At 39.1% G+C, this 27330-nt stretch overlaps 1 protein-coding gene across 1 annotated transcript; it reads right to left on the bottom strand.

Moving 5' to 3' along the window:
* Positions 1-773: 773 nt before the first annotated feature.
* Positions 774-5198, bottom strand: DDIT4L (DNA damage inducible transcript 4 like). The gene is made up of 2 exons (XM_084886117.1): positions 5066-5198; positions 774-3177 (listed from the first exon to the last, which is right to left on the bottom strand). The coding sequence occupies exons 1-2, from the start codon at positions 5157-5159 to the stop codon at positions 2687-2689; spliced, it is 585 nt and encodes a 194-aa protein (XP_084742243.1). The 5' UTR covers positions 5160-5198; the 3' UTR covers positions 774-2686.
* Between the last annotated feature and the right edge of the window lie 22132 nt (positions 5199-27330).

Below are 27330 nucleotides of genomic sequence, written 5' to 3'. Positions count from 1 at the left end.
CTCTGCTCCAGTGAATGGGGAATATTGTCAGTACTGTAGTTTCTTCCTTTTCCCTACCTGACAAGAAATCACCATAAGAACTGTACTTTGAAATTTAGGGGCAAGTGTTTCTGACATTGTCTTTGCAGACTCTTGGTTCTGTGGATGTGGTCTCTGTGCTGGTTGGGCTTTTGGAGGCAGCAGTTGGCTCGGTTTTATACTCTGGCTCTGTTGCCTAACTTGGTGGCATTGGGCAGGTTACTTAACCTCACTGTGTCTGGTCATTTATCTATAAAATGGAGATGACAGTAGTTTCATTTCATAGGACTCTTGTGAGGAATGAAAGAATTTATATAAAGCACCTAGTACAGTGCCCACCAGTTAGCAAGTCTTACTAAATGTGTTATGTAGTAAGAGATGTGAGCTAATGACCAAAATTTTGAAGCAGACAGGATAGGTAAGCTGAATAACAGTGATACTAGAAAGACATGATTCAAATAGAATTTTCTGACAAAAATAAAAATGTACACTGATCTCAAAATTTGATATATTTGCATTTGGGCGTTAGGAAAACTATAGGAAAAGCTTCATACCATAAGCTGTTGTTGTATTTAAAGGTGGTTGCCAAAGGAGCTCAAATTATTGTCTCCCTATAAAATGTACTTTTGTATTTGAAAAATTATGAAGCAAAACACGTGATAGATAAATGTTTTGTTATTTTCCTTCAAATACTGTCAAATATATTTGAGGGTGATCATTAAATAAAACTCAGAAAAGACAAAGAGGACAAAAGATTAAAAATATATGATGCTTTATTGTCAAAAATAGACAAACTTTAATTTCCTTTAACAGAAATAGTAATTAAAGGTCTCCATGAGCCATTATCACCACTTCATGAACATAAAAGACAACTATTTAGAGGAAAAGGGACAACAGCTCTACATCCTGCTGGAGAAGCCTCGCCCACAGAATCACAGTGACCTTCAGAACCCAAACTAATAATAGACAAGCAAAACAAGGTTGACTTATGCTGGCCCAGTCCTAGAGAGGGCTTAATGATTCCGACAGTGAAGTATTGGGTCACCTATAGGAAGAGTAACAGGATCTACCCGCTTTTGAGTTACACCAGGATGAAGCCATCGGTCCCTACCACCCTCAGGTATGTAAAGGGATGCTAAAAGCTTGGACAGAAGATGTGAATAAAGTCCTTATTCATGACCTATAGTAAGGATATGAAGGATTTGCAGAAATGAACACTGTAGTGTAGAGGTTACATTCTCTCATTAACATAAAAAAGAATAATGATCTAGGCAGTAAGAATAAGATAAACTTAAGGCCTTTCTTGTCCCCTAGGAACAGAAATCCTAGGTTGAAGAAAGCTGAGTTCCATTCTGGCTTTTATTCTCTAGTCTGTTGTAATAGACCCATCTTATTAATGAAAAGTGGTAGTCTACAGCTATCTCCTTTGAAGAATATATAAAGATAGATGAGTTTGTAGGAGAGGCCAGGGATAAGATAACACTGACTGGTGGGAGGGTTCATCTGAGATTAAGCATATGTAATAGTGTAAAGAAGCTAGATTATACAACAAATAAGGAAGGGATGAGAACTGAGAACTCATGTCCTAACTCCATATTCACTCACATAAAAAAAAAAAAAAAAAGGAATCAACTATATGCAAAATAACAGCTTAACATTTTCCATTTTTTTTTTTTTTTTAGTTTAAAGGTATCATTCAACACTTGAGCACTAGAAAAACTGAGTTTATATTGTCCATGAAGTTATTAAAAACAATACTGTAGTTATAAACGGCAGCTTCAGTTTATGCCACCTCTTTAGAACAGAAGAGTGAAACCCTGGCTGGTGTAGCTCAGTTGGTTGATCATCCTCCTGTGCACAGAAGGTTGCTTATTCCATCCATTCCCAGTCAAAGCACATGCCTGAGTTGCGGGTTTGATCTCTGGGACATGCAGGAGGCAGCCAATCGATGTTTCACTCTCATATGGATGTTTCTCTCTCTCCCTTTCTCTAAAAATCAATAAAACATGTTTAAAAACACACACTAAAACAAACAAACAAAAATACCCAGAAGAGTGGGGAGAATGCAAAAAACAAAACAGTGAAGTAGTTCTGTTCTCCCTCCTGATAGTTTCTTATTCACTCTTGCATGGGGTTAAGTATTAATTATGCTCACCCACTTAATTCTATTCTCCTGTATAAGACCCTTCAAATTAAGAGTAGGGACAGGAAATTGGTGGTGTGGGCTTCTGGAAGTTTTGATGGACTAAGCATCGCTCAGTAAGATTCTGTGATTGATAGGATCACTCTGAAAACTTACAGAAAAAAAAGCAATATGAAAATCAAACTAAACAGGTTGGTTTAATAGTCTATCAGCAAGACTACATGGAAAACTTTGTGTAGTCAAATACAAAGCTACAGTGGATAGCTCCTTTTCCCTCCTTATTCCATTTCATTCCATTCCATTTTGTTTAAAAAAAAAAATGATATAATGCAGACATGGGGTTCATTTCTCAAAAGCCACAGAATAACCCCTTTAGTTGGGGTTGCTGTGACTGTGAAATACAGAAGAACTTGATTTGGGGCTTTTCATTGAAAGCAGGCAGGGCAAACTACAATGACGGTGACTGAGCAGCTGCAGAGTTTTATTCCCCAATCATAAAAAAGACCTTTTAAAATGTTTCCCCTCTTAGCACTCTTCTATGACTGTCGTTCCAATCAAGGAGTAAAGCTTTTTCTTAACAAGTCGAAATCCTGAGCTCAGGATCAGAGTTCGTCTGAGGCTGGATGCGAAGCGACCGCGACTAAAGAAAAAGTCCCTGAGGCTGGTCCATGAGCAGTTCTCCTGCTTAAACACGAGTGTAAGCTCAAAAGTGGGCACCACAGTGGCGTCGCACACAATCCTGTCCAGCTTGACACAGACGTTGCCCACTTCCATGTTCACGTGCAGGACACACCCCCGCAGGCCGCAGGGCTCCGTGGAGGAGAGGCGGAGGACGTCCTGAGCGATCCTCTGGGTCAGTTTCTCAGGGACAAGGACTTTGGAGCAACCCAGTTTGGTTTGCTTGGATTTGGACAGACAGTTCTCCAGCATTTTGACCAAACTCTGGCAAGTTGTCTCCTCAAATATTACCTCATTGAGGTTGGGTTCGGGAACAACATAATCCCAGTAGTCAAAATCTGCAGAAAATAGAAGTTTGAAGTAAAATAAATAAATAAGAAAGAAATCCAGGAGCAGGAAAAACATACCAAGATAGCAACATTGGTCTCTATCACATCTACCTGTTTCCAATATGTATCCAATATTGGATCAGCTGATCTCACTTTGCTACTAACTAGTGGGGTAATACTAGTAGAGCAAGTCATTTGACCTTTCATTTATGAAATATTTTGATAAATAGAGTGGATAGTATACAACCATTTTAAAAAAATTTATGTGTACACACACAGAATCTTAAAGACTATGGATCAAAAATCTATGGGTATCCTAGATTACTAGTGACTTTCTTTCATTTCTTGCTCCTTTACTTGCTTGGGAAACTTTTCTACTTATTTTACAAGGAACATGCATTACTTCTAGAGTAAAAATGGTTATATACATTTTTTTAAACTAAGAAACTGCTACCTTCTGACTCTAAGAATATATGAATTTATTGCTTTAAAATACCAAATTTTTGCTATTGTTCTTAAGTGATGAATTTAAAGATGTATCTGAGGAGCTATATTAAATAGTTATTAAGTCTGCTTCTTTCTTTAAAAGTCTTTACTGGAATGGCCTGTAAATTCCAATTTTAGCTTCAACCTTTTTGATTAAAAATTGCTCAGAGAAGACCTTTGAGGTCCACCAGGATATTTATAACTGGCTGGGTAGTTTTCCGTGGCCAACCAAAACAAAATAGTCCTAGGAAAGTAAAATTAGATTTGCGCAAGGAAAAGAGATAGGTCTGCATTTGGTCACCTACCTTCCAAATTAATCCTACCACTTGGCAAGATGCCATACACAGTCAACTGGGAGCAGGCAGAGGTGCTGCGGGCTCTCTTCTCTAAGCCTACTTCCTCCTCATTGGCTGTTGTGGCTTCCCCACATGCATATTCTCTTGGATCATTGTTTTTCTCATTTTTTTTTTAAATAACTAAATAAAACAAATGCAATCCAATTTATAAAGCTTCATATGCTGAAGGTAGAGACTTTAGAGTTGGCCTATAAAATTAGACCAGCCACATTGCCTTCTAAATGAGAAGGGCCCACAGGTCTTCAGCCATCGGCCTATGCCCACACAGCTCTTCATGGCAGAGCAACATGTGAGCTTAGAAACTGCTGTTTAAAATGGCAAGTGGCAGCATGACCAGCATCCCTGCAGTCTTAACATTGTCCTCTGGCATTAAAAGCAGAGTAATGGCTATATCCACACACAGAACACTACACCGCAATAAAAGGGAGCACATACTGAGAGAAGCAACAACCACGGGAGGATCTCAACATAATTAAGCTTTGTGAAAGAAGCCAGTTACAAAAGAGTGCATTTTATATGATTCCATTTACATGAAACTCTGGAGGCAGAAGTAAACAGGGGAGAGGGAGGGTGGGGAATTGGTGGCAAATAGGTTACATGGGCATTTGGGGAGAGAGGGTCATGGTGGTGACTACAGGGCGATGACACTTGTTGAAACACACATAACTGAACACTTAAGATTCACCAAAACTTTATAGCCAGGTAAGGTCAGGAGCCTACATAACTTTTCACCCCAAAGAGCCTGTCAGCAACATACCAGACCTATGCACCCCTCAATATCTATGCATGTATATATGTGTGTGTATGTATATATGTATGTATGTATGTATGTATGTGTGTGTATGTATGTATGTATGTATGTATTTATTTATTTATTGTGCTACTTTTTGTTTCTCACTACCATGGTCAGAAGTTGCTAGAAAGCTTGGAGAGAAGGTCCTCGGATGGATTTTGTGGCAGCTCCACTGAGGAAAGGGGGCGACACCGCCTGCCTGCCAACCCGATAGAGAGGCTGCCACCTTTGGAGCGGGGAGAGGCGGCCCTGGGAAACTCACCATTGATCAGGCTCCGCGGGTAGAAGCCGTGGTCCAGCAGCTCTGAGACGCTGCTGCCCGGGGTCTTCGTGTTCAAACTGCCAGTGGCAACCATGGTCAACGGCTCCGTTTCCCTCGCGGGGAAGAACGGCCTGGGGCGCTGGGAAAAAGTGGGCAACGAGGACAGATTTGCAAGAGCCGGAAAGACGTGCAGAGGCTCCTGAAACGCCCCGCGCACACAGAACGCACTAGCCCAGCACCCCTTTTCCCCAAGGGAAGGAATCCCGGTCCCTGCAACTCCAGTTTGCAGTCTCGCCAGCGGAGACGCCAACTTCTGCTGCAGCCTGAAACTCATTCAAAGTTAGCCGACTTGTCCCGCGGGGCTCAGCCCCCTCCATGGCCCCGGCCGGGGCACCACTGGCACCCCTCCCCTCAACCCCCCGCCTCTGCGCACCCCACTTCCAGGCCGCCGCCTGGCTCACCTGCCGGGGAGTTGGCTGAGGCCGATGCGCTCGCCGGCACCGCTGCGGGTTCAATGAGTCCGGGGGTGAGAGGAGGCAGACCCTCTCCGCTGGAGCCTGCTCCCTGGGGTGTGGGGGTTGGGGGGCCCTGGGACCTGCAGACCCCAGCAGCGATCCGCACCCCGCTGGGTCCCAACCCACCTTGCACCCGCCCCACGGAACTGCGCCGCCGCCTCGGGGGCAGCGGGCACTTTATAGGCCCCGGTCCTCCCCTGCGGCCGCCCCGCCCACCTGCCCGCCCGCCCGGCCCGCCCCGCCCGCCGCGGCTCAGGGCTGCAACTCCACCCCAAGGGCCGCTGGAGTTGAGCACAGGCTTGCAGTACGGCTGCTACACAGCTGATTCCCGGGTGGGCCACAGGGTACCGTGACCGCAACTCCGGGTGCACCCCACGTCCCCAAACGGACCACTCCCTCCGCCCCCCAACCCGGGTGCCTGGAGGCCACTCCTCCACCCGCGCGCGCTCCCGCGCACCCACTCCCGCCGCGGGGCCCTGAGGTTCTGTCCCGGGCTGGGCTGCCGGAAGCTTTCGGCCCTTTGTCTGTGACCCTGACCCGAGGCTTTGCAGGTTCCTAAGGAACATTTTGCTTGACTCCGTTTCCATGTTCAGTGAGCATCATGGATGCACTTAGTTCTGGCGGTCTCTAACCAAGTCAATGCTACCCCGCGTCCCTGTCCCCTCTCAGTGCTAGCTTTCCTTTCAGGCATCAAAAGGCTCTCCACAATTTAGGAAGGGCTCCTGGCACGCTCGCTCCGTGCTGTTTCATCCCTGACTAATGGAGTTTCTCCTAGAGAAGGGTGAGCCTGGTGCTCTTCTAATTAGACCTGGCTCCCGGACGCCGGGAGGGAGGTTGAATGAAGGAGAGTTTGCCAAGAAACTAAACAAAACCATTAGTCGGATAGCTGCCTCCTCCACCCGCCTGGTAGCGGGGAGCATTTGTCATCCCCAGAGGCAGAAGTTCCTGGCGAGCTCTCTCAGGGGGAGGAAGAATTTGGGTTTGGGAGATCCCCAGGGGGCTTTGGGCAATGAAGAGGCAGCTTTAGGTCCCGTTAGGATCAATTCTATGAGGCCTGATGCGCCTCAGAATTCTGAGTTCTGAACCAGAGGGACAGAGGAGCCCAGGAAAGAGTCAACAAGCCGCCGGCAAGAAGCCAGCCGCGTTCTCTTGCGAAGTCTGGGAGCTACCCTTTTCCTGCTTCAGTGTGCCAGTAGGGGACGATCTGTTCAGAGCGGCCATTCCCACTGACGGTGGTGGGTCCGGGGAAGGAAAGGGTGGGGATGCCTGGAGGGGAAGACTTTCAAAGAGCAGGAGGTTCTAGCGTTGGCTCCCAGCCCTCTGGATTACTAGTACTTTGTCACTGGTACAAGCATCTGCAGGTTAGGGCCTTGAAAGGTTCAGCTGTCCAGGCTACAAACTGAGTCAGAAAAACAACTGCAGCAGGAGTGAGGAGGGTGTGATAAACAGATCCGTGGGAGGACACTGGGAGGCAGAGCAGCAGAAATTAAAGCCAGCCTGGCAGTCCCTTTTTAAGGCAACCTCGGGCAGCTGTACTGCCTGAAGGTCAGGCCAGCCCAGGAAGGAGATGGTGATGGGCTGGTCTTTGAAAGCAGATTGCCACTTCTCTTTCAGTAATAGAAAAGTGGGAATAAGCAAGAGCATTTAAGCTAGCGTGCTCAGGACCCCTGGATGTGGGCCCCTGGTCAGATTCAGATGTCAGCAGCCAGGGGGTAAGAGAGGAGGGGGCGTGCAAGCAGAGCTTCCTTTCCTTATCAGAGAGGCAATATTAATGAGCCTGCCTCTTGCCTGCCTCCGAGGAGAGCTGTTAGGGTTAATAATTTAGGATGAATGGGTGGTCTGAACATGCACAGTGAAATACAAAAATTGCCCATTTCAATTTCCTTAGGGCATTTAGGCAGGCATCACTCATAAATTAAGAACTCCCAAGGGGCCAGAAAGATTATTAGACCTTTATACTCTCAGCTCCCCCTCACTGACGTTTTGCAAAGCCTTTTGGGATTTTATTGAAATAAATAATTTACCTATGTTACAAAAGACTTCAAATAGTATCATTTTTTAGGGGGAAGGGGGCTGAATGGGCCTTGCTCTCAGGAAATACAGGGCATTAAGAAATGATTGATGTGGGACACCTATCTTAAAAGGGTAACAATCCTTCCTGTTACTCCAGTTTGCATCTTGGCAGTGTTTCATAGACAGAGCTGATTTTTAACAAGGAAGCACATAATTAGGGAAAAGGAAGTGCCACGATAGTGTTGCCATGAGATGACATAACTTAACCTATTAGAATTTTTAATGACGTGATACAGGTAATTATTTATAACAGAAAGTTCATCCCATTGGTGAATTTCGGGTATTTATCAGGTGCAGTGATGGAGTATGTTTCATTGTTATTTTATTATATCCTCTATAGTTAATACTTAAAAAATAATTTATGAGGGTGCTTACTTGGAAATAATAGTTGTATATAAACAAAAAATCTAATTGATTAAATAATTTGATACACCAATATATTATAGCAAACTACCAAAATCATAATCATGCTTGCTTTTTTCTTACTATTTACTCATCCACCTTTTTACAAAAAAAAAGAAATAACAGTAAAATATAACAAGATGAATATGATATATATGCAAATATTTAAATTTCAGGCCTCTTGTATGAATACTAATATAGTGTAGTACTCATAAAGTCATTGTTTACATCAGGTATAAATTCAGAATACCAGGGATATTTCAATAAGCAAACAAAACTATGGTGCTTTAATGTATTATTATAGGAAATACTGGTATCATGTATATTCCTGATTTGGAATGTTGAATATTTATTATATGTTTCACCAGCCATTTTTCTCTCTTCATTCAGTATAAGCTTGAGGTCTTCTTAACACATTTACATTCAGTGCATTGCCTATTTCATTTCATAAACTTTGACACTAAGGGAAAAATTACTGTTTCTTAATCTCTACAGTGGATTCTGGGAGGACTTTTAGGACACGGAAGTTGATCTGTATAATAAAGTCCCTTACTAAGCTCATAGTGTTGTGAGAATTGAAAGAGATTATATGCAAGGCCAAATATTATCTTTTTTTAAAATAAACAAATCTGAGCTCTTTAAAAGTAATTGTTTCTGACTACCCTTGGTTGTACTAAATTTATAAATTTAGTGCCCATGTGAGATCTTAGAACAGGACCTGGTACATAGCAGGTGTTGAATGTGTAATAGTTATTATTATTGCAATTATTATTGTCCTGAAATTACAGTTCTCAGGTGTCAGTGCAACAAGCACTAAAGGGACTAAATGGGGTCGGGAGATATTATTAAAGCAGAACAAACTTCATGGTCTTTTCTGTTTGCTGGAAATCTGGTCTTGGAGCTAAGCAGGGTCGGGCCTGGTTAGTACTTGGAAGGGAAAGCCTTTTTTATTATAACACACTAGAGCCAGGGGCACGAATTCTTGCACCCGTGGGTTCCCTTGGCCTAGCCTGCAGGATTCAGCTGAAACCAGCTCTCTCCGGCATCCCTTGAGGGATCCTGGATTGCAAGAGGGCACAGGTCAGGCCAAGGGACCCCAGGGGTACATGATCAAGGCCCATAATCTGGCCAGGGAGGGATGTGAGAGGGATCCAGGGTGTGTTCAACCTATCTCACTCAGTCCCGATTGGCCAGACCCCAGCAGCAAGCTAACCTACTGTTGGAGCATCTGCCCTCTGGTGGTCAGTGCATGTCATATTGAACGGTTGAGCAACCTTAGCATATCATTAGCATATTATGCTCTGATTGGTTGAATGGATGACCAGACTACTGGACACTTAGCATATTAGGCTTTTATTATATAGGATGCATGATTGTATGGGAGAGCAGGAAGATCTCCCAATGTAAAAAAAAAAAAAATAATAATGTGGGTAAAGTTATTTTGATGCATAATACAGTTATACATATTAACTTTTCTTTATTAATCTAGAAAATAGTTTTCTGGAAACAATTTAAATTTACACATATTTGAAATCATTGACTATAAAACTACCTGATTGTTTCAAGATATGTATGACCCTCTGTTAACATGCTGGATGAGATATTTGATCATTATTTTTGTGTTTGAGGATGCCAATAACATTTTTATTTAAGAATTAAATATGTAATATGAGTCATTCTGTAGAAAGACAAGGGATTTACTAATATGGGAACTTATTTAGTATAAGACAAGAAAAAGCCCCCATATAAAATAATATGTAATAGCTGCTGCTGTAAGCAGAGGGAATCTTCCAGTAACAGAAGGCATTGCCTTTCTAAGTTTGAACAGAGAAATGGTTACCATAGTGACTTATCTCTTAAAATAGCTGTACGATTATTTTTCTCTTTAAGAACAATGTTATGTATTATATTCCCATAAAGAAATCTGATATGTTTTAAATACACACACTCTCTCTTTCTTCTTGACTATGCAAAGATTTATAATTGAGGTGCCCACATAAGAGAATGTCAGCCAAGAACATGGAGTAGGTCCTTGGCATTTTTCTAGGATAAAAATCTTTGCATAATCAAGAATACCACCATTACACCATTTTTCTGGAATTCTTATGTGCACAAAGATAGGAAGAGAAAAATAAAGCTTTATGTTCATGTAGGTGCTGTAACTTTATTGGTCTTCCTCCTTATACCAGCCAAATGTCCTATTCCAATGGACAACCTTTGCATAGCTTTTGTTATTCACATTCGTGTCCCAGAAAAATTACACATTGCTTTATACCATAAACCTGTGTGGTTGCACAAGAATAGAATTAAATCCAAGAATGTCAGTGTAGAGAATTCTGTGAGTACTCTTTACAATGTGACTTATTCCATTCTGCAGATGCAAAGCATATGAAGAAGTCTGAGAAAGTCACAGATAGATTCTTTTTTTTTTCTTTTTCAACTTTCATGTGTAGTATTTAGATGTATAGCCTATGGGGCCTGACTTCCTAGGTCCATATACCAGCAATGACACAAGTTGTACAAACTTTGATAAGACATTTAACATATCTCTGCCTCCATTTCTACCTTTAAAATAGGGATTATAAGGACATTACCTCATAAAAAGCTGTTGTGAGGATTAAATGACTTAATATTCCCCAATGATTATAATTATAATTATGAAATTTTCTTCGATTTTAAAAAAAATCACCAATGTCCTGGTAACATTTTTATGAGAATGTAGCTAGGGGAGTGTTTACATGTATTTCAGGGTATGTATAAAAGTGTATTTTATATATATTCTTTCATTGGTTGATCAATATTTAGTAAATATTAATTATCCATTAAGCACTGAAACACAAGTCTCTGGTATCCAGAGAGGTTATAGTTTAGAAAAAAACATAGATAAATAAATAGACTACAATTGGTCTCATAAGTTAGGGAGAGCACAGTGATATAAAATATGAATCTATTTTGAAGGAAGGTTTATAGCCTTGCTACTCATGGTTTGTTTCCTGGACTAGTAGCATGAACATCACTTAGGAGCTTGTAAAAAATGCAGGACCTCAGTCCTTAACCTAATAATATAGAATCTGCTTTTTATAAAAGATTCCTAGGTGATTCATATTATATACAATCAAAGTTTGAGAAGTACCGATTTTTAAAGAGAATAAACAGAACAGTAAGACTGCCTAAGCATTTGTAAAACTTTTTTCTGAGCAAATTAATAGAAATTTCTATTGATTTCCTACACTATGCAAAGCAAGGCCTTGATGAAAGGTGGGTTCCCAACCTTGCCCTTGTGTTGGTGAAGTCTCCACAGCTCCGATCAGACAGGCTGGTCCTAATGAATCTAATCAGTGCTGTGTGGCTCTTCGCCCTGGGCTCTGGCTCATAAAACCATGCACAGCTCTGTGAAAAGAGACCAGGTTTTTTTTTTGAGAAGACTGTATTCTATAAAAAATAAATCCTGTGTAATAAACTTGAGACGCTATCAGACCATAAATTATTTTCAATCTTGATGAAATAGAAGCCAATTATGTAACATCAGGAATGGGCTTACATTGCAGAATGTATTTAAAATGATTGATCTGTGGAAGGTTGTACTTGAAAACAAATCTAGAAGGAAGGGCATAATGTAGAGAGAGATATATATCTTGTTACTTCCAAATTTACTGGGGAGAGTAAATATAGTTATGCGAGTATTCATCTCCTCTGTTGTAATTATATCATAAAGTATACTTTAAAACATTGACTTGACTTTTTGAAATATTGTGCTGGTAATTAAGAATTATTTTTCAAGATGATATACTTATATTGTGGTGGGGGCTCTAAATCACAAATTGCTAACACAGCCTTTGGAGATGTCAGCATAGCTGCAAGGGCACTGGAGTGTGTTCAGTTGTGTGACAGTGTTGATGCATCATATGTAAGCTAAGTCATAAGCAGTACTTAAGAACCTAATTTATAGTTAGACATCATTCCATTTTCAGTAGGTTTAGATGTCTGTATGCTAAACATGAAAACAGTGCTCACTTCTATACATGTAGCAGAGCAGTGCACTTAATGATTTGACTTCAGGCTCTAACTCAACCAGACTGGGCCACAAATTCTCGCTGGGCCACAAGAAGGCACTGTGAAACTAACTGAAATCCTTTGGATCTCAGCTTCCTCCTTTATAATATGGAAGATTCAAATATTTGTTGAGTTTCTGGCAACATGACTCCTCCATGTTAAGTGTTCTGTCAAAAGTGTCTGTCCTAAATACATATGTCTTACGTGAGTTTGTTCATGTGAATGCAGATTCTCTTGCAGTAAATAATTCATCAAGGGCTCCGTTGGGTTTTTCAGAATGGCAGTAGATTTTATTCTGTACACATGGATTATAAAAAGGGTCCAGTTAGAGTATTAGGAGACCTGGCCCCACATACAGCCTTTATACTGACTCGATCTCTGACTGGGTAGGATGAGTCTCAGAATCACCTAGGAGTTTTGAGAGACTAAAAAGAGATTTACCCAGGCCAGGGAAAGAGTTATCTGTGGATATCAGAGCAGTAGAGACTAGGCTTTTGGCAGTGTCTAAAATAAAGCATGATGCTAGAGAGGAAGTAGATAGGTTTTTCATATTTGGAAAAGATTCCTGCTGTGCCCTGAAAAATCACAGAGCCACAGGAAATGTGAGGGCTTGGGCGACAGACATCTTGGTTTTAACCTGTGGGCAGCCAATGACTAGAGGGAGGCTGTCTTCATCTCCATCCCAGTCCCAAAGCCTCAATGTTGCACAAGATTTAATTAAAATCCTTGATGTGAGCACTGGATCTATGGAGTGGGAGGATCAGGAGGTGAGAAGAGAGAATGACTGACATTACATTTACCTATTTCTCAGTGGAATAAAAGATAAATATCAGCTATTAAGCTAAACAGCAAACAAGAATGCAGAATGTTGTTTTATTGAACAACCAGTGTGTTGTTCTACCTATCTACATAGCTATAGCCTTACTTCTGAAAAACATTGAATTTTTTTTTCTTTTTATTCAATTTACACAATGTTAAAGCAGCCTTTTTGAAAGCTCCACTTTTAGCATTTATTATCCAACTTAAGATTTCCATAGCTAGTACATTTTTTAGTTTACCCATTATTGAAATAGTGTTGCCTATAAAGAAATCCATTACATCAAGTACTTCTTAAAAAGTATTTTAATGTATTCTATATTTAAAGTTAATGTGAAAAAGCATAAATCAGGAATACTTTCACGTTTTCTAAATCAGGGAGCTGTTTATAAATAAACATGATAATGATACTATAACCATTGTAAGAAGGTATGTAGGTAGAAACTAACAAGTGTAACTATAAAAATTTGCTTTAAAATAATGATTCTTACACTTTTATCTTACTCGTAAGTAGCTCAAAGGAAGTGTTAACTGAAGCAGGTCCAGAAAATTCAAAACTAAATAAAATGGTAAAGTTAAAGTAGAATTGACTTTGAATATACAAATAGCCAACTTAAAAATTACAAAATGAAAATCAAATTTCTGCTGCTGACTCTCATTCATGCTATTCTTTGTCCCTTGCAAAAAGATAATGACTTTTATTTTGTATGTGTGTTTTTTGTTTGTTTGTTTGTTTGTTTGTAGTTTTCTAGAACTTCTTTATGGAACTAAAAGCACCTACTAACATATATTCTCATTTCACTAATTTTTTACCCTAAAGGGAAATAATATACTTACATTCTCCACATTGTTTTTTTGCACAGACATTGTAGCTTAGAGATTTTCATAGGAATACACAGTTTTATTTTCTCTCTCTCTTTCCTCCCTCCAGCTCTATAGTATTTTGTTTTATGGATTTTCATTTAACCAGTATCTAACAGAGGGGCATTTTCATTATTTATAGATTTTTATCATTACCTACAGATGTAATGGATAATCTTATTCATAAGTCACTTTAAATGTGGGCAAGTTAAACCTATTAAATTCCTGAAGGAGAATCTAATGGAGCAAAGAATAAATGCACAAAATATAGTTCTGAGCAATCTTGGTAAACTATCCTCAGAGGGTTATACAGTTTTGTGCACCCACCAATAAAGTTTAAGAATTTCCTCATAGTCTCTCCAACATCTACTCATTTTGTAAACATTTTAAGCATCTACTATGCTTTTTAAATATAGTTTTAACATGCTCTAGAAACCTATTGGTTAGGTGGTGTAATTTCTCTCATTCTAGGTCGGAAATATATTAATCCTAATTCTCAGGAAAACTAGAAATATTTCATATTCTTTCTGATTCTTAGTTTTATGGGAAAGCACTGGGGTTGTATAGTATATAATAACCATTACAATAATTTCACTGATTGGTCAACTTAGGCAAGAAAAATATTATGTGTCCCCCCCCCCCCCCCTATTTATATTAGACTAGAGGCCCGGTGCACAAAATTTGTGCGGGGGGGGGGGGGGCAGTCACCTCAGCTCAGCCTGTGCCCTCCCACAGTCTGGGAGCTCTTAGGGGATGTCTGACTAATGGCTTAGGCTCGCTTCCCACAAGTCTTCAGTTAGACATTCTTAGTGCTGCTGTGGAGGCAGGAGAGGCTTCCACCACCATGCTGCGCTCATTAGCTGTGAACCCGGCTTCTGGCTGAGCAGTGCTCCCCACGTGGGAATGCACTGACCACCAGGGGAAGCTCCTGCATCGAGCATCTGCCCCCTGGTGGTCAGTGCACGTCATAGTGACCGATCGTCCCTCTGTTTGGTCGATTTGCATATTAGTCTATTATTGTACAGGATTGTCAATCAGAGGTTTTGTTGTTATGAGGGAACATTTCTATGTATATTGGATTCAAGGGCACTTAGATTTCTATTAAGAAGAGAATCTGACCCAGCCGGTGTGGTTGAGTGTTGACCTATGAACCAAGAGGTCAAGGTTCAATTCCTGGTCAGGGCACATGCCTGGGTTGTGGGCTTGGTCCCCAGTAGGGGGCATGCAGGAGGCAGCCAATCAATGATTTTCTCGCATCATTGATGTTTTTCTTTCTCCCTCTCCCTTTCTCTCTGAATCAGTAAATATATATTTACTCATTTTTTGAGTAAATTGAAAAAGAGAATCTGCATCAGAGCAGAGAACAATAGTTTTTAATATAAATCTTTTATATTTCTAATGTGGTTTGATAACCTAAAACTTTGTGAAATGTTAGATCTCATATTTAGTCTTAGCGTGAGAAAGATTCTTTAGTAGAAATTATATTTTAGTTACTTAGCTTTAAAGATTAAATATAATATATTTAATTAAAAATTTAATGTCATATATGTTATATGTTTTATAATACTTTGGATATATGTTAATTTTTCTGTTTTTAAAAGTAAACTAACTAGATATACTTTGGTAAAGCAAAGAGCAATTATAGATTGAAAAAGAGAATCTGCATCAGAGCAGAGAACAATAGCTTTTAATATAAATCTTGGGTGTTGCCTGTAACTTGACTTTTATGTTCAAATATTTAAGTGACATTTCTCTCTTTTTAACCATTGAGATTTTTTTATTGCTCACTACTGTAGAATATTAAATTAAATGCAATTCAGTACATCAAATGTTTTGTGGATGTTACTGTTAAGGCCAAGAGAGAGCATGGATTCTTGGTCTGCTTTGTCCAATTTTATAGCCACTACACACTTCACTATTGAGCACTTTAAATTGTGACTAAAATCAATAAAAAATCACATCCTTGGAGAAAATGTGCATAACATCTCAATCTCAATTAGTTGTCCTCTGTTATAAGCTGTTTTAGTGTCATTATAGATTTTATAATAATTATATAATTATTAGAGGCTTCTTTCTCTAATGTCTGCATTCTGTTTCAAGAGGCCAGGCTCATCTGCCCTCTTTATCATTGTATACTCATTGCTTAGCAAGTGTTTGATACCTAATAGGTGCTTAATAAATATTGGCTGAATAAATACGTGAATCTTTAGGATTTAAAGAATATTCTTATTCATTATTCATCATTATAATGTGAACATTATACCTATAGTTGCTTTCTATGTATTTACATAAACTTCTTACAATGAACAGAAAAGCATTTAAGACATAATTTTATGGGTATTAAAAAACTACATTATTATGAGCATAACAATTTATACTGTGGAAAGAATTTCTACATATTATCTTAATCCTGATGAAAATGCTTTTATATTTCTAATGTGGTTTGATAACCTAAAACTTTGTGAAATGTTAGATCTCATATTTAGTCTTAGCGTGAGAAAGATACTTTAGTAGAAATTATATTTTAGTTACTTAGCTTTAAAGATTAAATTAATATATTTAATTAAAAATTTAATGTCATATATGTTTTATAATACTTTGGATATATGCTAATTTTTCTGTTTTTAAAAGTAAACTAACTAGATATACTTTGGTAAAGCAAAGAGCAAATTGGTCAGAACAGGAAACTGCAGAGCATATGGTTCAGATTCTGGGGTGCAGAAGCAGCCTTTCCTGCTGAGTCTTGGGAAAACATCCAAGGAAGGACTTATAATTCTAGTAGCTTCCTTTTACATAACCTTTCAACTTGTTTCCAGTCTAATTCTCTTCTTTTCTGCAGCAACGGGGTTTTGGAAGGTGAAAGAGAAGTGATGCAGATCGTTAGCTAACTAAACATTTTGTAGAAGAAACAATAAAATCTAAATTCAAGCAGAAATAACTTTCTCTTGAAAGTCAACTTTGATTTATTAGTTCTTTAATTCTTTTAACAAATGTATTTGAGGGCCTACTATGTAAAAGTGCTTAATAGGAACTGGGAATAAAATGGAGGGCAGCCTAGATGTAGACTTGTCTTCATGGAGCTTACATTACAGTGAAGTAGGAGAATAAGCATAGTACACAAAATATAACAGCAGGGCAATATTACATTCTTTGATAAGGGATAAGAGTGCAAATGGGAGTAGTATTAACTTATGGATGGGGTTATTCTGGGAAGATTGCTTGTTCAAGTGAATATGTAAAAGAGATGTAGGAACTAAATATATGAAAGAGAGGGGGGCTAGAATGATTGTTATAGGTTGAGGACTTAATACTATCAATAACAACCAATTTTTAGTGGGTATTTTTAAGTGTCCCACATGACCAATTTCATTTGATTTTTACAACAATCCTATAAATAGAGTGTTATTGTTTCCAATTTAGGAATAATGATGAGAATTCTGGGACACAGTTAGTTCAGAAACTTGCCTCATGTTACACAGAGAGTAAGTGGTAGAGCCAGGAATTGAATAGGCTATGAGTGTCTGGCTGCAGGACAGAAGTTCAGGATAACAGGAGTATATAATGCCAATGGCAGGAGGTTGTTGGTGGAGAGAAGTGGGAGCATGAGCATTGTAGGGGAATGAGCTTGGAAGGATGAAGGTAAGGATCAGGCCCTGAGGGGTCTTGCAAGCCACATAAAGAAATACATTGAATATCACCTAAATGTTAGCCATTTTCACCCACAATTTAAATTCCTACCTTGATATATTTCTTGAGTTCTTTCATCTAACTAGGTGTAAAGGAGGATATAGTCCTGACTCAGCTGACATGAATGACTTAAACAAGATAAAAGCTATACTCCAGTGGAAAATTATTTTGCTTGAGGAAAGTTTTTCCATCCCAGAGTAAAATAATCAGAGAAAGCTCCTTAGGTGAATTTACAGCTTTCTGACAAAGCATATTCATTGTCTTTAGTTTTCTTTACTAAAAACTTATTTATTTTTGTCTTTGGGTCAGAATAATTCATTAAGAATCATTAATAATATGCTGCCATAACACAGTTGGGTAGTCTATTGTAATGGTACATCACAAGTAATTTGTTTCAAAGTATAAAGCATTGCATCTTGTGAATGTTTTCTTTTCTAAAACATAAATTAACTCAGATTTGAATTTTTCCTTACTTATAACCATTGCAATTTTCCTTTCTGAGTGGAAGAGAAAGAAGAGTTATTTTTAGCACACATGCCATTGTGTATGGAGGTGTTTTGTGCATATAAATAACATCTGTCCAGTCTATCAAGATGAATCATCCATCAGCATAAAGTGGGGTGGTCTTGGAAGACCCTCATTTAATATAGCCATGAGTCAAATGGCTAGTGACTACAGGGGGCTATGTTATTAACTCTAAACCACCATGTTTCACCAAAGGAACCAGAAAAGAGAGTAGAGTTGCTCAACACAAATATATGATTGCTGTTTTCTGTAAGGGAAACAGATCAAGCCCATAATTCTTCAATTTGGGAACACCAGAAAGACATGTAGTCATAGCATTAGAACTCCTCATTAGGAATTTCTGAATTGATTCCTGTGTACATATATTTTCAGAACACTGATTTCATAGATCAACATTTTTCTGAGTGGAGTTTGGTATATTTACTGACTAGCATAATGGCCTAAACTCTGGTCTTTATTCTTTGCTTTTGTAGCAGCACATCAGAGATTTTATAGATCTCCATGATTATTAGAGTTACATGATTCTGCTTCCTCTCATTAATAACATTTTAGATTATGAATTGCTTATAAAAGATATTGCTTAGAAGATGAATTACCTTTTGTACATCTACCTTTCAAAAAGAAGCATACTTATATGAGATTTTTTTTCTGGGATAAATTATTCTTTAGAGTATGTACTTCAAAGAATTGCCACAGTAAGCCCCTTTGGAAGGAAATGTTGGCTTGAGTCCCTGTTTGGAAGCCCTGACCTTTGTACCAGGGATGCAACAAATTCTAATATTTTATTTGCTGATTCAAGGTTAAGGAAAATCTCCTACAGCCCCATCTTATTGTCAACCCCTCCAAATCTGGAAAAAAGGAGAAATTGTACTGTAATGGAGTTCTATAAAGTTCAGAGTGGACAAGGAGGAAAAGAGGGGGTCTCCTTTCATACATTCCACTTTCATTTAGCTTGTGAAGGAGCCTGAAAGCAAGACAGCATGATCCTGACTGAGCTGTCATATTCATTCTCTTATATACTAGAATTGCCATTTAAAAACATGAAGAGTGAGAAGGAAAATATCAATGATTGACAGTCTGACAGGACTGGTTGACGCAGCTACTAAGTCACCAATTTGCCTCATTTCTGGAAGAAATCCAGCATCTGATAATTAGATTTTCTTCTGGAAGTTGTGTTGGTTAAAGTAGGTCAGTTCCCTTGGACTTCGTCTCCTCTTCCAGCAAGGAGCTTTGGTCTGACATAGCATGATTGGTCTCCTCACACGTTCCTTGAAGTCTATGAGATGAGGAGGAGTTTGCCAATACAGTTTGGTGGTGCTTGTTCATTTTGGGATAAAGAGACCTGGCTAGTCAGTCTCTGCATAAGGCAACATTTTTGAACAAATATTTTGTATCTGAACAAAGAGTCCTTGGTAAAACCATAAAGTAGGTGGATTTTTTCTTCAGGGACTCTCCACCCTTCCTCTCTATGCAATCTGAGCACTTTTTACTCATTCCCACCCTGGCTGTGCAGGGTCTTCTGGCTTCCTGAGACCCTGAGATGGAAAGCTCTGTCTTCCTTATTGTAGGATCCTCCTCTGCAGGGCTTCAGGCTTTAGCCCTTTCTCCTTTTCTCAGTCTTTCTCCCAAATCTACCTGACTTTGTTCCAATTCCTAAAGTTCCTATTTTTAGGCAAGAATGGGCAGCCACTACAAATTGAATATTCTATCATTCCTATTAATACATTAAGTCACTTATTTTTTTATCCTTGGATAATATACTGGCAGTCTAATTAAAAAGGGAGAAAATCAAAACATTTGATTTTTGAAGAGGGCCTTTAATGTCCATTTAATTTACATTCTTTCAATAATTCCCCACTCCACAAATATCTAGAACTCATTTTGTGGATATGCTTATAGTTTTTTTCCTCCTAGATATTTTAAAGCAACTATGATTTAAGCAATTTGGGAGTTATCAAAATAAAGAATAAAGAAAAAACAAACAAACAATACCTTTACATGTATTCCAGGCAGGTCTTTAGGACTGGAAGAGCCTCGGAGGCTATAAAATTTTGTCTATTCATTTTAGTGACTTTAACATATAATCTAGTCTTATTGTCTTACTTAGAAAACCAGGAAGCAGAAATACCAGGGAAAGAAATATTTACAAGGTCACAGAGATTGGTTACTGGCAGGATGAGAACCAAAACACAATTTTAATATAATTGATTTAGTACTTTTTATTTCAATAACAATCAATAGCTTTAAATATTTAGTGTAGACATTAGGGCGAGTCCTGCTATAAGGAGTTTTTTAAAACACTATCCTCTCTCTTTTTTATAAGCTGCATCTCTAATTTCCTTTGAAATCTAACTCAAATTCACCTTCCTGTAACAAAATTGTGACTGTTGCTGCAAACTTAGTTGACATTTTCTCAGCCTTTCATTAAATATTTTTAGTATGTTTATATTTAGCATGTGTTCATTTATTTAAAAAGAAAGCTACTATGTCTAGTGTATCTTATTTCCCCATAAATAAGCATTTCACTTTTTTTTTTTTTTTACTTTACAACACCCAATAGATGCTCTGAAATGCTGATGCCAAAATGCTTTTGAAATTTCTCCTTTTCTCATCCTGCTTCCTCTGCTTTCTTCCTTCTGGGCCACCAGAACTTGAGAGCAGACGTTGTAGTTAAGATGAAGCCAAGCATTCTCGGGGCGGATTGCAATTGAAAGCAACTTCGTCTGGTCTTCTGGAAGGTACAGACTAAGGGAGGCTGGCATCATTGTACTTCACAGTACATTCAAAGCCTAAAAAAATCTGTAAATAAACAGTGTGGCGGTATGAAAAGCTGGTTGAAAGGGGGGAAAAGTACAAGATTTTTAAAAGCATGAAGAAAACAGTGTTCAATTTAGGTCAACTGCCTTCTTTGCTTTTTATACACTTACTGTGAATTCGGGGAAATGAGCTCCTGATTGTACTGTGGGTGTATGCCTATGTAACGGTGTGTTCAGAGATCAGCTAAACTTTTGCGCATCAAATGATCCCTATAATTCCATGAAGGAACCCAGGCTTCCTGGAAAAATTCAAATTTGCTCCCTGGGGGTTTATTTCTCCCTGGTGCAATCTGATTCCCCATGATATTTATAGGGGATGTTTTGATTTCATGCTGGTGCCTTAGGCTCACAGTGCATTTTTCTAGACAGTGTTGTCATGAAATGTGACTTGCAAAGCTATTTAAAGGCTAAAGCAGGCTTTTAAAAAAATTCAGGCAGGAATCAAGGCTGAAGGCAGCACTATTTCTTAATAACTCTTTCTACCCCTCCTTGCCTCGGCTAGACCCTGAGCAGGATTTTGATGCTTAAGGATTAATAGAAGAAAACATAAGAATAAATAACATATAGCATCTCACTCCCCTATCACTAGCTGTGGGTATAGATTTTGGTTCCTTTCTCAGGGTTACCAGAAGTGAAAGTTAGCCTGATTCAAATCTATTATTGTAAGGAATGTACCATTTTTGGGTGCTCATCATTGAGGAGCCTTGGTTCCCCACTTCTGAGATTAAACAGGGTGCAGAGATGCTGTGCAGCGAAAGGGGTTCTTTGTTCCTTTCCTTCTTTTCCTTGGAGTGGAGGGCTAAAGGCAGAAACTTTGTCTAGTAATGCCGAGAAATTATGCTATGAAAGATAATCAATATTAACACAATAACTTGTCTTCCTTTCTTGCCTTTTTTTGGGGGGGAGGGGGTAGATGCTCTGTTATGAAAATCTGACAGATCTAAACTCACTCCTACAATGCCCATTAACATCTTGCATCAGGTTTTCAGGACAAAGGCAAGACTAGTGGCCAATGAAAATGGGAGCAGCCTCCAGGATGGAGCCTGGATGTTGTAGGAAAGTGAGAGGGGTTGAAAATACAGATGTGGAATCAGAAGGGAGGTAAGAAGAGGACGGGCGGCCAGAGAGGAAAGGACTGTAAAATGCTCTAAACCAGTGATTTCCAATAGGGGCCACTTTGCCCCGTCTTTACTTGGAAATGGGTGACATTTGGCCATTTCTGGAGTCATCTTCGGTTGCTACAACTTGAGGTTAGGCGATCCTGGTGAATAGCTAGTAAAGCCAGGGGTGCTGTTAACCAACCCATGATGTACCTACAGGACAGCATCCATAACAGAAATTCACTGAGCCCAAACTATCAAGAATGTTGGGGCTTAGAAACCTTTTCTAAACATGGTTCAACAAATTTATCGAGGGACTACTATGTATAAGGCATCATTATAGATTCTTCAGATACATCCGTACATCGGTAAACAAAACCAAACAAAACTACTAGCTTATATTCTAGCAAAGATAACAGGCAATAGACATCCTAGATAAGTAAAGCATATCATATGTTAGGTAGTTAAAAAGCAAAAGAAGGAAGGAGAGGCAGTGAAGATGGAGCAGGTGGTGTGCAGTGTTCGCCAGTGAGGAGGGAAGACCTCACTGGCAAAGTGGCACCAAGAGCGGAGGTGAAGTGCAGAGGAAGCAGTCATGTGCATTCTTGTTTTCCTCCAAACTGCTGACCTCTGGCAAGAGGAGCTCCAAATGCAGTGATGAGTCCACTCCTCCGGAGTGTACCCGGCAAAGTTTGTTTCAAGGAAGCCTGCATCCGGGAGCGTGTCTATACAACAGTTGTGCCAATCCAATTTGTGAATTGGTTCACTGGGCTTAGGTTTATTATGTAGGTCACCTGGAAGCAAAGGAATCATGTTATGGTTCAATCATTTCTTGAGCTCATTGCGGTGTTACTGAAAGTGAATGAAGGTGGATTTCCGAAAAACATGGCTGTTTGGCCAGCACAGTATCTGCTGCCACTCCTGCTATGCAGTCAGAAACAGCACGAGTCGTCACTTGAAGCCCTGCAGCCTTCATTTATTCACCCAGTTCAGAGAGATTCCTGAATCCCTATAAAAGGCAGAGCGCTGTGTACCAAGATGTGGAAGGCAGATTCCTGAAGCTTAAATAGTCACGTCCGGAAGAGGTAGACATGGGTCATGTTTCTTCCTAGAGCATAGTTAGGTGTAATTAAGATAGAAATCAAATATCATAAAAATACAGGCATACCTTGTTTTATTGTGCTTATCAGATACTGCATAAAAAAAAAAACCCACACAAATTGAAGGTTTGTGGCAACCCTGTGTCAGCAAATCTATTGGCACCATTTTCCCAACAGGCTCAGAAGATAGTTAGGATTTTTTTTTAGCAATAAAGTATTTTAAAATTAAGGTATATGCATTTTTTTTTAAAGGCATAATGCTATTGCACATTTAATACACTAAAAAATAGGCAGATTCCTGAAGCTTAAAGGAATAGCCATAACTTTAATATCACTGAGAAACTAAAACATTTGTGTGACTCGCTTTGCTGTGATATCTGCTTTATTGCAGAGGCCTGGAACTGAACCTGCAATATCTCCCAGGTCTGTCTGTAGAGAGGACCAAGAGAAAGAAATCACAGCCAAAGGCTCTGAGGGGGCTCCATGGAGCAGCTGACATCTGAATAATATTTTTTGAATGCTTTTATTGATTTCAGAGAGAGAAAGTGGGAGATAGATAGATAGATAGATAGAGAGAATCAATGATGAGAGAGAACCATTGATTAGCTGCCTCCTGCACACCCCCTATTGGGGATTGGGCCCGCAACCAGGCATGAGCTCTGACCTTGAATTGAGGCCTGACTTCCTGGTTCATAGGTTAATGTTCAACCACATCGGCCGGGCTGAATAAGTCTTAATGGATGCAAATAGTAGAAATAGGCAGAAAGGAGAGATGGGGAGGGCATTCCCAGAATTAGAAAGAGGAGGGACAAAGCGGTAGAGGTGGGAGGCTGCCAAAAAGTGTTTTGGAAGCTGTAGGTTAAGTGTACATTCTGTGATCAACAAGCAAATTTTGGGAAAGGAATTGCATAAAGCTGTGAAGAACCAGATGTGTTGAGACTATTGAACCCAGGACAATCAAGTTCTCTCACCCTCTTCTCAGTTCTGAAATATGGGCCAGTATATCGGCAAGGTTATGGCCCTATTTGGGAAGAGCTAGATTTTCTTCATACTGTTTTGCTAGTGTGCACTGAAGTTTTTCACTTGAAATCCTATCTAATTGAAAGACTTCACCAACCTGAAATCCCCATCCTGAGGCCCTGGTGCTTATCTGACCTTAACCCAAAACATGAAGCCTGTGTTCCAGCGAACCCTCCCCATTTGGAAACATTCCCCTCAAGTCCCTCTCCTCCTATTCCCTCTGGATACTGGGCATTACCAATATCATCACTGCTTTATCCTGAAGCTGTGGTCCATCTTTTTACTGTTAAGCTTTATAATAACTGCTTAAAGAGGAAATTATGTATTAACTTAAAAGACCAATAACTAGGGTGTAATAAAGCAATTGCTTGACATTTTGGTAATTTAAATCCTAAATTTGGAAATGTAGTTTAGTGTTCATACACTACATGCAGAAAATATATGCTCAGAATCCAATGACATCCATTACTCTACCTGTTCCATAACTGTAAATAAGCCTTTTGGGAAGTCATGTGTATGATAATTATAATCTTCAGAACTGCATTACATAATTAGAGTGAATATTTATTGATCCTTTATTAAAGGTTTCAGGAAAATTAGTTTGTTTATTTATTTATTTATTTATTTATTTATTTATTTATTTATTTTTAGCATTGCTGCCTTATTATTTTTGGCAGCAACTATGTGAGCTAGGGATTATTATTGTGACTATTTTATAAATGAAGAAATTGAAGTTTAGAGAGTTTAAGTGACCTGCCTATGGCCTAGTAAAGCAAAGAATGCAGCTATTTGAAGACCCTTTTCTTGGAAAAGAAACTTTGGAAGAATGGGACCTGCTTGCTCACCCTATAATGCTAGCAAAGAAATTACACTCTTGCATCTTAAGAAGTTAAGTGCTCTGGCTTGTGGAGAGGTAGCTTCCTTATTGTAAATGAAAAGGTTTGCTTCTCATGTTGGTTTATGTTCCTCAGTGTACACAGAATAACATTTGGGTCTATCTTGGGGTGTGATAGGTGACAGAAATTTTTTTTCTTTTCTGTATGTCTTCATTGATGTTTTAGAGAGAGAGGATGGGAGAGGGAGAGAGAGAAACATTAAAAAGATGACCTAAATTTTCGAACCGAGGTTGCTGCGGCCACAACGCAGAGTACTAACCACTATATGATCACGGCGAGCTACCGGAACGCCACGATGACCTAAATTTTCATCCTAATGATTGACTAGAAACAGGGTGCGGGGAGGGGAGATTTTAAAGGAAAAGATGAAGTAGAAGCTTATCATACCTCTGCAAATTTGCTCTCTGAAGGAAAATGTCCACCTTATTTTCTATACAGCGCTTAGTTAAATACACACTACAAGTCAATCCAAGTGTAGATTATGAAAGTGAATGTTTTTAAATAATAATACCTTTTTTTAAAAAAAACCAAAAAACTCCACCTATCTTTAGAAAAAGGTTTTTAAAGCTATGCTAAGGTGCTCTTACCAGTAAGCACTCATATGTCAGCATGGAACAACAAGTCCTAGAAGAGTAATGGATCTCTGTTTGTGACTTTAGGAAAGGGCAGTACTGTAAGATGTGGAATTCTCTAATTACTACATGCTAAACAGCTGAAGATGTGGGCCTAGGAAATCTGCTGTTATGTTTTAAAGATAATATACACAATCAAGTCAACTACCTATTCTTTTTTTTTATTATTATTTTTTATTTTTGTGGCTCCCAGGCCTTGGGGCCATTTGGATTTATTTATTTTTTATTTTTTATTTTTTTTATTAAATTATTATCTGTGTACATACTTTAACATTGCCCCTCCCCTCCCGTATATACCCTCCCTCCCCAGAGTTTTGTGTCCATTGGTTGTACTTACATGCATGTATACAAGTCCTTCGGTTGATCTCTTATCTCCCCCAGATATCCCTACCCTTCCTGCTGTAATTTGACAGTCTGCTTGTTGATTTACTCTCTTTATATCTGTCTTTTGGTTCATCAGTTTATAATGTTCTTTAATATCCATAAATGAGTGAGGTCATGTGGTATTTCTCTTTCATTGACTGGCTTATTTCACTCAGCATGATGTTCAACTACCTATTCTTGATGTGTGTTTGAATATTTACTTCTTCCTAGACATTGTTTGGACCATGTGGAGTCTGGTGACATAGAATTAAGTAAGACAATCTATCCTTAAGCTCACCAACTGGAAGTGAAGGGAAGAGGCTGGAAGAGGTAAACTGAAAACGTAAAATCCAGTATGGTCAGTGCTATAACTCTAAAGTTATTGTTGGTGCTGTTTTTATACAGTTATCCTCTATTTCTTAATACCAGGATAATCTGTGCCCATTTTATCTCCCCTGCTAATCTACGAGCCCCCAGAAGGTGGAAATTATGTCCTTATTTGCTCTAGAGTGCACAGGTCAGACCCTGGTGCAAGTCAGGAGACTATTTTTCCCCCCCAGTGCATGACTGTAGTATAGTATGTTATAGTGTGCACTCACATTAGCAAACTGTATCTCCCCAGCCTGCCTCTCTTTCTTCCAGCTCATGTTGCAGAGGTGGCACACACAACACACAGGTGACTTTATGGATGCTTTGTCTCCTGTTCAGGGGCTTGAGGTGCACCAACAAGGGCCCCGATGAAGGAAGCTACATGGAGCAAGTACGTTAGCAGAGGCGATAACAAAAGGGCCCTAAGAAAACACAGTCGATTTTTATCTCCATAATGTGTTATTTATTGGCTTCAGTGTCCATTTCCTAGAAATGTGATATTTATTTTCCTATTCTCCATTTAACTCAGCATTCAGAAAATGTGTTTATATAAGAACAGAACAGAAAAGACATGGCCCCTTTTATTATTTTTTTAATGAAAATTTGACTGCATTAGAGAGATATTGTCATTTGATTTCACAGAGGAATAAAAAACATAATCATGTATTAGACTTCGAAATGTCCCCAAGAAAACTTTTCCCATAATCTCATTAAATATAACTTCTTTAAATTCTACACTAATTTAACTAACCAAAGGCAATGTACTCATGTAACTGCAAAATCTGCTGAAACCGGTTTGGCTCAGTGGATAGAGCATTGGCTTGCAGACTGAGAGGTTCCAGGTTCAATTCCGGTCAAGGGCAGGTACGTTGGTTGCAGGCACATCCCCAGTAGGGGGTGTGCAAGAGGCAGCTGATGGATGATTCTCTCTCATCGATGTTTCTAACTCTCTATCCCTCTCTCTTCCTCTCTGTGAAAAATCAATAAAATATATTTAAAAATACAATATATATATATATATATATATATATATATAT

Source organism: Pipistrellus hanaki, assembly GCF_964339955.1.
Source record: "Pipistrellus hanaki genome assembly, chromosome: 1".
Classification (NCBI taxonomy): Eukaryota; Metazoa; Chordata; class Mammalia; order Chiroptera; family Vespertilionidae; genus Pipistrellus; species Pipistrellus hanaki.
Note: the sequence above shows the minus strand (reverse complement) of the source record. Positions and strands in the feature narration are given on the sequence as shown.